This window comes from Aplysia californica, unplaced genomic scaffold (genome assembly GCF_000002075.1).
Source record: "Aplysia californica isolate F4 #8 unplaced genomic scaffold, AplCal3.0 scaffold01011, whole genome shotgun sequence".
Classification (NCBI taxonomy): domain Eukaryota; kingdom Metazoa; phylum Mollusca; class Gastropoda; order Aplysiida; family Aplysiidae; genus Aplysia; species Aplysia californica.
Genome location: NW_004798281.1, coordinates 8,409 through 20,890, shown reverse-complemented (window position 1 = coordinate 20,890; position 12,482 = coordinate 8,409). Strand labels below are relative to the sequence as shown.

The window sequence follows — 12,482 nt, the reverse complement described above, 5'->3', positions numbered from 1 at the left end:
TTGTGTGCGTGTGTATCATGTGTGAGTGTGTGTGTGGTGTGCGTGTGTATGTGTATGTGTGAGTGTGTGTGTGTGTGTGGTGCGGTGTGTGTGTGGTGCGGTGTGTGTGTGGTGTGGTGTGCGTGTGTAAGCGTGTGGTGAGTGTGTATGTGTGTGCGTGTGTGTGTGTGTGGTGTGTGTGTTTCTCTCTGCCTGTCTCCTTATTCTCTCTTTCTGTGTACCTGTCTGTTGTGCCTGCCACCCACCACCTCCTCTCTCTCTCCCTCTCCCTCGCTCTCTCTCTCTCTCTCTCTCTCTCCAAACAACACACCTCCTCACCAAACGACATTCAACAAAAATAAAACATATAAAAATCTGACATGACATACAAACTTGAATTTATTTCGATCGATGCGCAGCGCCAAATATGCCATTTTGTTGCACATGATGACGATGACGATGAAAATGATGATGATGATGATCTCGATGATAATGATGCGAATTGTAAGTGTAACGAACAGCACAGACACATCATTTTTATACTATATATATATATAATAATAATATTATATGCAACACCTGGGTTATAATTTATTCACATCGCGGGAATGTTGATAAAAATTTGTACACAAAAAAATATACAAAGACACGCACACATACGAAGACAAGAGAAGAAGAAAAACAAGCGCCAACCAAACCAACCGACACTGTTTTTAAAGCAGAAGACATGAGACACGTGACAAAAAAAGAGTTTCTCTGATTGGCTCACAAGATACGTGAAAAGAGAGCGTTCATCTGATTGGCTTACAAGACACGTGAGAAAAAAAAAAGCGTCCATCTGATTGGCTCAGAGGCTAACGACAACGACCAGTGATGTCACGGTAAAGCAGCAGACACTAGACATGTGAGAAAAGAAAGAGTTGAACTCTGATTGGCTCACAAGACACGTGGAAAAGAAAGCGTTAATCTGATTGGCTCAGACGCTGACGACGACGACCAGTGACGTCACAGCAAAGCGCTGAAAGGCAAAGCTCACTAAATTGATGGAATTTTGCTTTAAAATGTTTTTGTTTTGTTTTTTAAGAAAGAAAGAAAGAAAGAAAGAAAGAAAGAAAAAAAAAAGAAGAAAGTGCACCACATGCAGTGGCGTAGTATCTTTGATATGATAACATACAGACCTGTAATACTAACCCTTTCACGGCCCACACCTTAAGTCAATGCATCATGCATCTGTGCTTCAGTTTTACGCCCCCCATCGACACAATTTAGATCACCGAGGAGGCAGGCTTCAATCTTGCACACCAAGGTCAACCCAAGCTGGGAGGGATTCAACGTCCCAGCAGAAACACCCAGATCAGATACTCGATAGATCTACACATTTTTCTCCTACTACATTGGGAATTGAACTCAGGTCTCCAGTGAGCGATGGCTAAGTGCTGAACTACTAGACCACAGACCGGCCGGTCCAAACAGACCAGTCCCATAGTCTTAACAAATACGAGCCAATCTTATTTCAGCCTGCTGGTAAAATGTACGAGTACTAGGCCCAAAATGTTTAATTATTTTTTGTTGCAGTTTCTGAATCTGTGGCATCAGTTGCATGCGTGCTAAAAAAAAAAAAATAGCCTGTCGGAATTCAAATTCTAAAAGCTCAAATTGAAAAAGGAAAAAAAGTTTGTTTTAAAAACTCATAATGTTGGTAATAATTAATTATTATAATTGCTTAAAGAATGACAGGGTGTTTTTTCTCTCCCTCCTATAAGATGTTGCTTTTTGGACTTAGTTCACCTTAACAGCTTGCTTACGTAATACTATCAGAGGCGAGGCAACGAAAGGGTTAATATCACAACGTCTGAGAGATAGAATTACTCACAAGGTTTAAAGCATAGAATTTATATATATATATAGAGAGAGATATATATACAGATTGAGCAGAAAAATGAAACAAAAGAAATCACGATAGGAAACAGGTGTAAGACATAACTTGAGACAAGGAACAAACATAGATCAGATCTAGATCAAATTGCGGTCAGTCACAAAAACGTGAGAGTTAAAACTGTAAACGTGTTCTTTCAGTATAATATATTCATCAAGAGGATATTGGCAAATCGCTACCTTTAAATTACAAAGTTCTAGCCGACATTCTTAACCGTTTTGAGTTACTAAGATCATTTACCAAGGTCAGAAACCAAATTATGCTCTATCTACTCTAAAATCGTAAGAAAAAATTATTCGGAGTCATTATAAAGATATTCAAAGAACTTCATTCGAAAAAGCTTGACATGTTGTGAAACTCAAAATATATATTATATTTAACATCAAATTTCTCAAAATTAGGAACTGAGCAGATAAACTTTATTCGGGGTCACTATAAAGACGTTCAAAAAATTTCATTTGAAAAAGCTTGACATGTTGCGAAACTATTTTTAAAAAAATAATTTTAAAAATTTAAATAATTTTTTTTTTAATTTAAAAAAAAATAAAAAAATATAGATTCTATATATAAAAAAAACATCAAATTTCTCAAATTTAGGAACTGAGCAAATAGAACTTTGTAATTCTGGGGTAGCGAAATTACATGATGAACAATTTCATGAGTTGACAAAACAAAGGGGGGATCCCATGAAATAAGAGGGTGTATTTCAAGTCAGGATACAAGGAGACCTCATGAAGTGGGTAGAAATGACGACAGTGTGGAGTTAATGTATTGGTTTCACACGATGAATCTTGTTAACTTTAATCAAGCTCATGAATCTTTGCAGCACAAATGGTGGCAATCATACTGACGATGTTATAAATTGTGAATATCTGAATGGATAAAATGTTGTTGAATATTCTGTGAAATGTGATTTATGGCATAGGTTTACGCCCCCTATCAACACTATTTAGGTAAATTTAAGAGGAGGGACCTCCAAAGTCCACCCTCAAATGGACCGAGCCAAATAGGAAATTTGTGAAAAGTGACTTCCACAAAGACTATAACGTTGGACTGAGCCAAGGCTCGAACTACCACCGAACCCGCAATCTCACGATTACAGGCCCAAGTTGGCCTTGACATGCAGGGTTGAAGCAGCTGCCTACTACTAAATTCTCTAAATTGTGTCGATGGGGGATTAAACCATGAACAGTATAATGTAATTATACAGTTTCTCACTCCAAAAAAAAAAAGTCAGTTCTCCTTTCTGATTTGATACTACATTTTTGATTTATAAAAAACTAAAACTGTTTTAATACAATTCAACTGAAACTTTAGTAGTAGGCCTACCAGGTAGTACATTATTCGGTAAAAATCTTCCAACCAATTATATACGTATCATTAACAATGTTGTTCTGTAGAGGTTTTACGGCGCTCACAACTGCATAAGGTTATAAATGAGCGCCATTATATCATTAACAAGACACTTTCCGTATTTGCTTGACCTGACCTTCTTTGATCTCCTTGTTCTTCTGAACTACGAGCAGTACCATTCATTTTCAACAACAGAAACAAAAATTAATTGACATTGGATGAGAAAACCATGCTAGAGAAAACAAGTTTTTGCTGAACAGTGTAAAAAAAAGCAGAAAAAAATATGCTAGAGGGTCATTGGGAGAAAATAAGAAAAACCAACAAACAACAACAAAAAAGAGACAACAATTTTCTGAGACTTGACATTGTCTGTAGCCTGACTCACAGTGGCGCTGAGCCAGCAGTTAGATGATGATGATGACACACACACACACACGACTGTTTTGTTTTCCAGCAAAGATCGTGCCCAATTACAGCACAGCGATTCAAAAATTATACATTTACAGTAAAACAGATCATGATGAAATATGAATACATCTTTTTAAGTGAATAAAAATTTGAATTGAAAAGTAGAGAGGTTAAAAGACATGTCAATTTATAAGTCATGCAGACCTTTTGTACAGCTGTTTTAGAATGTAGTTAAAACTGGACACATCACTGTGCACATTGTTAGCTCATTCGGTACTAATGCGCAGATGCTAATTGAGACATAACAATTGGTCCTTTCGATCAAACCTTTCACGAAAAGACAGACAGAAACACTAAACAGTTGAGCTGGTCATCTCTAAAAAAATTGTGAAATGGTATGGGTTTAAACGCCCCTATCAACACTATTAGGTTTGGCCATCTCTGACCAACAGGGACACAACATCCCAAAAATCAGAGACATAAATTTATAAGATAATGAATGTACGTGTTTTTACGCCCTCATCAACACAATTTAAATCTTTTAGGAGGCGGGCTTCCAACCCTGCCAGTCACAGCCAACACGGCCTGAGAGGGGTACAACATCCCAGTAGAAAATGAAAAACTCGAGTTACTCGAAACAGTATTAAAAATGTTCTACCCACTCGGAAATCGAACCAGGGTCTCCTGCATGCGACAGCGAAGCTCTTAGTTTAGGTTTAGTTAGTAAGAGTTTTACAGCACTTGCAACATGACATAAGCTCTTAACCGCTACACCACAGACGCTAGTTGCCATCAAGATGACAACTTGAAGAAAAACTTCCACAGAACGGCCACGTCACAAAGTAAGGAATGTCACATCGTGAAAGCGGAGACAGAAGCTACATTAGCATAATTAACAGGACATACGTGTGTATCTGTCATGTCAAGATTCTAACACAATAATAGACATGTGTATGTGTTGCAACTCATCAAGAGTGTCACAAAACTGCACAGGCCTATCACATTATCATTACAAAAGGCAACTACCCTCCTCCCCCCCCCCCCCCCCCCAAAAAAAAAAAGGGATACAAAATATGGAAACCACATATTTTCTACAAATTAAATTTTCCTTTACTTGCACTTAATTCATAATCCTGTAAAAAAAAAATTTTTTTGGGTTTTTTTTTGGGGGGGGGTTGTAATTTTGTTTATGTCCAAATTTTTAACCCTCATTAAACGCAGCTTAAATCATGGAGGTAGGCTTTTGACTTCATTATGAATGACTTTCACATACCAGAGAATAGCATTAGCTCAGTAAAATTCAAGAGAAAGAAAGAAGTAAGAAAAAAAAAAACATTGCCAAAGGGTTAAACCTCTGTCTCATCTCTGGATGTCCCATAACTGGACCACATTTTGTTTTTCTGTATATATCCATGCTTGGATAAAAAGTGGACCTTATTTTGTTTTGTTACATGTCCATAGTTGGATAAGTGGACCACATTTTGTTTTGTACATGTCCATCGCTGGATGTAAGACTCCGCCATACGCCATTTTGTGAAAATAATATATATATTATACCATATATAAAAATCATTAGACTGCCATCTTTTATACACTGACAAAGATCATAAGCACAGTATCTTTATACACAAACATGGATTATTACAGCGTTATGTTTATACAAACACGAGGACCATCAGACAATTGTCTATGAGACACTTATAAGGGTCACCATCATAATAATGACCTCATGTCTTATTCACAAGCAAGGATCATTAGACCATTTCCTATTTTGTAAACTTACAAAGTTCATAATATTATGACCCCTGTGTTTTTATTCACAAACAAGGATCATTAAACCACTGTCTATTGTAAACTTGCAAAGTGCATTGTATGACCTCCTGACTTATTCACACACAAGGATGATTAGACCAGTGTCTTTTGTACACTTAAGTTCCATTGTATGACCCCCTGTCTTATTCACACACGAGGATGCTTAACCCGGTATCAACTGCACACTTACAAAATTCATCATACGACCACCTGTCATATTCACACACAAGGATCATTAGACCATTGTCTATAGTACACAAACGAGAATCATATCTTATCCACACACAAGGACGATTATAATACCCGCCAACCACCCACACTTTATGTCACAGATCTAGACCAGCAAACAATGTGGACACTGAACACCATTTCAAATTGAGCTCTGAGTTGAGTTTAATAATAAGAGTTTAAGTTAACAGAAGCTCGCTACACAAAACTATAATTTAAAGCTGGGTGGAATAGCCAGACTGATGGAAATTGCTAAAGGAACTTGAAGAAATTATAAATAATTATGATCTCCCAGTAGTGCAAAATGAAGTTCTCATAAATTATTAAAAATGCGTATACATGTGCGTCATTTAGGAGGCGGGCTACCGCACTGCCAGTCAGGCTCAACCCGAGCTGAGAAAGATGATACATACAGCATCCCAGAAGAAGAAAGACCAAAGATACTCTCTATAAAAATTAATTCTCCCCACGTGGGAATCAAACTCGGCTCTCCTGCATGCAACGGTTAAGTAAGTGCCTACCCACTACACCAACAGTTCAAGCTGGTACTCAGGTTATGAAGTCTGCTCTGAGAAATGAGTTCTGTGAATAAGTGAATGGATCAAATGGAATGGCAAAAAAAAAAAGAAGAGAAAAAAAAAAGACAGAGAAAAAAAAAGTAATTCCATGGTGAGTGATGATGATCAATTCTCCGATGATACGACGACAAGTTATAATTGGTCATTGGCAGTCTCTTGCCGTTTTGGAGTTTTTGGATACTGTATCTCATTTGATACTTCAGATACTGCATCTTATATATGTGTGATATCTTAGATACTATATCTTACATGATCTTTAAGATACTGTATCTAAATCTTATGAGAACTTTTAGATACTGTATCTTGAGACGTTTTAGATACTGTATCTTGTGATGTTTTAGATACAGCATCTCATGTATGAAGTCTCAGATATTGCATCTTACATGATGTTTTAGATACTGTACCTTATATCATGTTTTAGATACTGTATCTTATGTGACATTTTAGATGCCGTACATCTTATATGAAGGAGGTGTCTCTTGAAATTCGTTCTTTGATGAACTATATAATAAGCGCCCTGCACGACAACACGACCTAGATAATCTTGGACACAGAGCGTCTTGATCCCTGTCAGAAGTCCACTGGGCTGGGGCACGCACATCATAATCCAAGAAAAAAAGAAAGGAGAACATTCTTGACCTCTCAGGGATTTGAACACGTGTAGTTGATGATGAAACTAACCATCAACTACGCTACACCATCCACCTTTTGACCGACTGTGGGTTGTATCAGTCAGAATCAAATTCAAAGCTCGTTTATGTTTTCCTCTTCACTGAGTTTTACAGCCTTTTTGACACAATTTAGGCAGCGAGAGCCGCAGAACCTCTGTGTTGAGAAATTAAATGTGACAAGCTGTAAGCAAGGAAGCCAGACATAATTCGTGAAATCTTCTGAAACAACAACTTAGGTCCAGCTCCAGAACACACCACTTGGGATTCAAACCAAGATCCCCTGCACAGCTCGTCAATCAATGTCTCACCAACTGCACTTACATTCACAGTCCCGAAATGTGGACATTAACAAATTTGAGAGATGTTGCAAAGAGAACACACACACACACACACACACAATAGAAGATGTACTTGTATATGTGGGCCATTCGAGGTTGGATTCCCGAAGATCTATGAAACGATGCACTTCTAACTGCGCTGTTCAGAGTTCGGTTCCTATATATCTATGAAATGATGCACTTACTTCTCTTTGCACTGTTTGAAGTTCGGTTCCTACAGATCTATGAAATGACGCACTTCTACGAGCAGTTTTCAGAATTTTATTCCTGTAGCTCTAGGAGACGATGCACTTTCATTCACTTGCGTGGTTTGGGGTTCATTTACATCAGATCTATGAAATAATGCACTTCTGCGAATGTGGTGTGAGGTTCAGTTCCATCAGATCTATGAAATAATGCACTTCTACAAGTGCTGTTCCGAGTTCGATTTTTTATACTCCTTGCACTTAGTACATCCGTAGAAGAGAACAAATCTTAGTCGCATTCATTGTCACGGGAGAAATGTTTCCACTCAGTGGCTGTGGTAGTGGTGGTTATGGTGTTATGGTAGTAGTGATGATGGCGGTGGTGTAGTTGTGGTAGTGGCGTTTTCCCCTCCTTCCCCCTTTTCGACGAAGAGACCTCGACAAGAGACGAGATAAAATCAGAGCCAATCGGAGCTTGCCGTTGTTGCATGTTTGTATAATCGAATAATGGCCTCTAATTGGCCGGATGCTTCACTTGCGTGATCAAACGATGACTTCTGATTGGTTAGTCGTATGGGTTATGTGATCAAACATCAACCAAACAACTTCTGATTGGCTGAGTGCAGGGGTCACAGGATCAAAGAACGCCCTCTGATTGGTCGAGTGTATAGGTCATGTGATCAAACAAATCCCTCTGATCGGCCGACTGCAGGGGTCATATGATCAAAGAACGCACTCTGATAGGTCGACTGCAGGCGTCATGTGATCAAACAACACCCTCTGATTGGCTGATTGCAGGGATCATGTGATCAAATAACAGCCTCTGATCGGTTGATTGCAGGAATCATATGATCAAATAACAGCCTCTGATTGGCCGAGTGCAGGGGTCATGTGATCAAAGAACAGTCTCTGACTGGCCAGCCACTGTGTAGTCACCTGATCAAAGAATGGTCTCTGATTGGCCAGCAATGACGTCTTCGAGCATGACGCCATGGCCTAACCTTCATGCGCTGGTTTCTGATTGGCCGGGAGCCGGGGCAGGCACATGAGAGGGGGCGGAGCTCATGACCGCTGCGAAGGAGGAGATACCACCAGTAGAGCTGGATGGCATGCTGCTATTGGCCAAGGAGTGGGCGTTGGCACTTCCCATGCGCTGGTGATTGACGAGAGACGTCATGTTGATCCCGCCCCCAGACACGCCGGGGTTGGCGGAAATCCCGCCCCCTCCTCCTCCGACAAAAGTGGCCAGGCTTTGAGGGGCGGAGCTCTGGATCCCCATGCCGCTGGAGTTGCCCGATAGGAGGAGTCCGTTGCCGCTGCTGTTGATCATCATGCTGTTGCCGAGTCCACTGTTGTTGCCGATGCTGCTGCTGTTGCCCACGCCACTACAGCTCGGGCCGCTGTTGTTGAAGCTCATGATGCCTGAAGGTCCGCCTCCTCCTCCCTGGCTGCTGCTAGGCCCCGCCCCACTGCTGTTAGCCACGCCCACAAGCCCACTGCCGCTGGTGCTGGTGCTGAGGCCCGGGTGGCCTAGAGCGGCGGAGGTGGGCACCAGGCTAGAGTGGTAGGCGTGGTGGACCAAAGCCGGGCGCTGGCGTTGACTCCCACTGGGCAACGACAGGGTGTGGGCGTGTCCGGGGGCGTGGCCTAACGCGGCATGCTTCCCCATCCCCATCAGTTTGGGTGGCTGGTAGGGCGGGGGTGGGTAGTCCTCGAACACGGGGTAGTGCACGCTGCGCAGGCCGCCCACGTCCTTCGGCTGGTGGGCCAGGTGGGCGTGGTGCGGGTGGTGCCCGTGGTGACCGTGATGGCCGTGGTGGCCTAATGCGGCCGCGTGGCCCGCCCTCAGCTGCCGCAAGTGCATCCCGCCGTTGGACAGGCCCGTGTTGATGCTCTCGTAGCTCCGCCTCTCTGGGATGACCTCGTAGTAATTCTCCGAACCGCTCTGACTATACTCCGCCTGGCCTTGGTCCGAAAGCGACGGGTTCACGTAGAAGATGTCGTCCTGCGTCATCGTGGCTTGAGACGACGTCACTGAGCTCCCTTTGCTCTTGGCCGCGTTGCGCAGACCCATGAACCAGAGGCCGAAGAAAACGGCTGCGGCGATCAGCGCCAGCCCAGCCACGATGCCGAGAGAGATGGAGAGATAGCGGTATACGTCCTCGCTAGAGGAGGACTCCTGGTCCTCATCCAGGAAGCCAACGTACGAGTTCCATCCGGAGGAAGGGGCTAGGGGGTCGTCTTCACACTCCCCGTAGAAGCCTGGAGAAATGTTGGAGAGAGGAACGGTGAGGAGGGGGAGGGAAGGGTAGGAAGTACCATTATATAATGAACGGGAATATTTCACTGAAACTTTCTACCATTATATTTATATGAGTAAGCTGGATACATTACCGAAACTCTCTATCACGCAAGAAACAACAGAAGGAAAGTAAAGAAGTACGGCCTACCAGTGGCACCCTCCAACCACCCACAGAGTTTTTAAAAATGTTGAGGAGAGGAAAGGGGGGGGGGATGGTATGAAATACCATACAAGCAATGAAGACACTGGTTGAGTACGCGCAAAAAGGCCTACAACTTACTGCCGAGTTAGATTCCAGATCTACCGCACGAGAAGCTAGAAAGGCAAGTGCCCTCTTTCTCACTCTTCAATTTTTTTAAAAACACATGTTGCGGCGTAGATGATGATGCGGCAAGTACAGAATTTCGGGATGTAGGCTACGACTTTCGCAAGGGAAAATTGGAACCACTCTCGGGACCCATCGCAAATCCGGTAGTTTTAAAACCTTAATCGGAATGGCGGTACAACAGGTCCAAAATCTGAAATTAGATCTAGATCTAGATCTACCCAAAAAAATTTGTATTTTAGCTAATAGGTCTTCTAAACCTCTGCGGTAAGAACTGGTATGTCTTCGGCATGTCGAGAAAATACGCATAGCCTTTTTTTCCACGACAGGTCGTTAAAATGTGCGTAGAATTTCTTTCCACGTGTCGTGAAAATACTGGCTGCCGCATTGCCATAAATGAGGGTGTGTATCTAGCTAAAGATTTTTATTGTTTATATTACTGTTCATTTATATTATGCATGTGACTGTAAACTTGCGTGTGTGTGTGTGTGTGTGTGTGTTTGTGTGTATGTGTGTGTGTGTGTGTGTGTATGTGTGTGTGTGTGTGTGTGTGTGTGTGTGTGTGAGCGTGCGTGCGTGTGTGCGTGCGTGCGTGCGTGCGTGCGTGCGTGCGCGCGCGCGTGTGTGTGTGTACGCGTGGTGAAACACCAAACTAATGTGCCAGGATCTGGACAAAGATGTATCTTATCTTATCTTATTACTCACCGGTGATGTTGAAGACGTAGTTGAGGTTGAGCGGTCCCTCCTGGTCGCAGCGGCTGATGGCGAAGAACCAGGTGCGAGGGACGGAGGAACGGAAGATTCTCTCCCCTAGACACACGTAGAACGCCTCGCCTGTCTCATTCCACAGGGTACAACCACTGGAGTCCTTGCTGTCCCGGAGGGGAATCACCTGGCACGGAAAAGTGGTTTACTTTAGTTTTAGTACGAGTTTTTAGTTAAGTAAGAGTTTGGGTTCTTTAAAATTATTATAGTAGAGGGTTTTACGGCACTCGCAACTGCATAAGGTCATATGAGCGCCAAGGGGTGGGTGTCAACAGAGAAGTCCTTACAGGGAATCAGACTTACTCTGCTCACCTCTCTAGCTTCGACAGCACAAGGTCTGCTTCGACTATCAAGGTACCCCGGAAATAGCGGGTCACAAGAGTGTGACAAGCATACAAAAGAAGTAGAGGTAAAATGACGATAGTAAGGATTAGGAAAGAAAAAGCAGCAGTTCCCCATTGTAGTTCAGGCACAGTTATGAGTAAGACATTGCTAGATCAGCCCATTTACAATTCTACTGTGCACTAGAACGAGGAATGTTCCCCCTTTGGGAATGGCCTAAAGAGACTTCAGTCAGTGGCACTGCCCAGAGGGGTAGAAAGAGTTTTACGGCGCTCACAACTGCATAAGGTCATTATTATGAGCGCACGAAATACAAGTTGATTGCATTCACGATGGTTCACAGCATGGTTTTGTTTTGGTCCATGATTAGTCTAAATGGTTCAACATTTTTTGTACAAATTTTAATCCTAAAAACAGCAGCAATTTTCATTTGACTAAAATAACATTTGCATTTTATCTTTGTAAAATCAAGGATTCTGTTGGGATCAACAATAGAGAACAGATCTTTCAAATTTCTACAACATTAATAATACTTTCGTCGAGTCTCTTTAATGTCTGAATATTGTGTTAGTTTGTGTAAAACATTAAAGTCGGTAGTTTGACTGCACTTGCAACAATATTATATAGGCATCTTTTCTTTAGTTTTAGTAACAATTTTACAGCACTTGCAAAACACTAATCAATTAAGCACTTTTTCTTTGGTTACAGTACGAGTTTTACAGCACTTGCAACACGAGTAAGTACCTCTTCTTAAGTTTTAGTAAGAGTTTTACAGCACTTGCACCACGAATATGTCTTATAAGTGTTGAAGATTATTTTGTTTTAGTAAAGGTTTTACAGCTCTTGCAACTGCATAAGGTCATATAATATGAGCGCCAGAAGATTAGAGGTGTTACAAGAGAGTAACAAACATAAAAAAAGAAGGAGGTGAGATAAGGACGATAGATGTTTGATTGGAAAAAACGGAGTAAACCGCCCCAGAGCGCCCGCCAACCACCCATATTTGGAAAAGTGGAGCTTTTCAGTCTATTTCTTGTTCCAGAAAAGAGAAGAACATTGACACAACAGTGGGTCTTTAGTGCTGGGAAAAGAAGGCAAGACAGACAGAACCTACAGAGGGAAATTATACAAGTAAGAGGGCCTACCAGTGGCACCCTCCAACCACCCACACTTGACTTCGTCATCATTTAAGGCTACGTATGTCTGAGATTTGACCCCGACCCCCCCACCTCCCCTTACACACACAACACCCCTCCCTCT

General features: G+C 42.0%; 1 protein-coding gene across 1 annotated transcript in view; it reads right to left on the bottom strand.

Annotated features, from left to right (window-relative positions):
• Positions 1–4,842: 4,842 nt before the first annotated feature.
• LOC101862983 overlaps positions 4,843–12,482 on the bottom strand; it is a gene marked incomplete in the record, with an annotated part of 11,204 nt that continues 3,564 nt past the window's right edge. The window contains 2 exon segments of the mRNA XM_013089663.2: positions 4,843–9,750; positions 10,821–11,007. Coding sequence (XP_012945117.1) covers positions 8,492–9,750; positions 10,821–11,007 — 1,446 coding nt within the window.